General features: G+C 36.8%; 1 protein-coding gene across 1 annotated transcript in view; it reads right to left on the minus strand.

The window, feature by feature from the left end:
* Nucleotides 1-285: 285 nt before the first annotated feature.
* LOC103600366 (MKI67 FHA domain-interacting nucleolar phosphoprotein-like) overlaps nt 286-1,571 on the minus strand; it is a gene marked incomplete at its 3' end in the record, with an annotated part of 5,137 nt that continues 3,851 nt past the window's right edge. Inside the window, exon 3 of the mRNA XM_008584630.1 lies at nt 286-394. Coding sequence (XP_008582852.1) covers nt 286-394 — 109 coding nt within the window. The remainder of the gene's footprint in view (nt 395-1,571) is intronic.

Genomic DNA, 1,571 nt, shown 5'->3' on the forward strand with positions numbered 1-1,571 from the left:
TCTAAAAATACTTCCTCAGGGAAGTCTTCCACAGCCCTTTAAGGATGGGTTAGCTGCTCTTACCATACACCCCCAAAGTAACTTGTACAATTCCATCTCAGTGCAAAAACAGCTCTAACTCTGGAAGATTTTAAAATTCCAATTAGAACTGGCATGGAAAATACACTTAAATCCTTGTCCAAGATGAAGTGGCATGTCCAAGCAGCCAAGAAATCTGTCTTCCCACCAGTCAGCCAGCAGCAGTAGGCATCCATGCACCCCTACGGGGAAGATGAGAGCACTTACACTGCAAGAGTCTTTCACCAAAAAGGTAGTTGTTCATTGTATCAGCAACTATCTTGGCAACATCCTCAGACTCAAACTCTACAAAGGCATAGCCTCTGCTATTTCCAGTCTGTAACAGAAAATCCATCACAAAAAGTATAACTAAATTGTAATGCATCATCAAACTCCTAAAATGCCATTAATTTAAATAATATACACTAGCCCTTTATTAAAGAATATTAGGATATTTTCAATTCCAACTTCAACTCACATATTCTGGGAACTGTTATGGGAAAAAGAAAAGATCCAAAATGGTCTAAACATGCAGCTGATTTTCAGGTATTCCTCGGATTTTGGTTACATACGATAAATACGTGATTCCTAAGGCTAGAATTTATTCAACAGTAACATTCCATCTTATAAAAAAAGTTATCTCATGGCTTAACAGTAAGAGTCAGGAGGCTCATTTCTAGCAACAACTGTGCCACTAACAAGCAACCCAGACAATTCCACAATTCTGAGTGTCAGTTTAGTTATCTGCAACAGGAGGATTTTGGTAAAAATCAAACTGACTAAAAATCCATTTAAAATACCAACTCTCAATAGAGAGGAACAAGAGGGTAGAGTGGAAGAGAGAATCACTGTGAAATTCAACTCAGTGTATCACCCTGTAAACAGACCTTTTCAGTAGTAATCTGAAAATACAAGTTGTGTCAAAAACAAACAAAGAACCCACCTCTACCCAGTAATCCCAGAATATTGGAAATACCAAGCAAATAATAAAAATTGGGTTGGGGTGGGGAAGGCTTTACTATGCAACGATGCTGGAAATGGTAAATTTTAGTGCATCTCCTGAATGAGTGAGCTTTCTATAAGGCAACCGGCCTGAACTTTTCAAAAAAGTCAACATCAAGAAAACAAAAGTAAGCAAAAAAGGGCAAGGAGACTGTTCTAGATAAAGCTGAAGAGCTGAAACAACCAAATGCAATGCATGGACTTTGAATAGATCCCAGATCTGGTAGGGGAAAAAAAATAGCTAAAGACATTTTGGGGACGATTGGAGATATGTGAATATAGCACATTATATATACTATATATTATGGTTATGCAGACCACCCTTATTTTTAGGAGATTTACAATGAAGCACTTAAAATATGATAGCTACTTTTTTTCAAATGGTTCAGCAAAACAAAAAAGTGTGTGTGTTTATATAGGTACAAAGAAATGAAGCTAATGTGTTAGCATGTTAATATTGTAATAGATCAATCCAGGTGAGGGTTGTAACAATGTTCACTACACTATTCTTT

Source organism: Galeopterus variegatus, unplaced genomic scaffold (assembly GCF_000696425.1).
Source record: "Galeopterus variegatus unplaced genomic scaffold, G_variegatus-3.0.2 Scaffold3319, whole genome shotgun sequence".
Taxonomy (NCBI): Eukaryota; Metazoa; Chordata; class Mammalia; order Dermoptera; family Cynocephalidae; genus Galeopterus; species Galeopterus variegatus.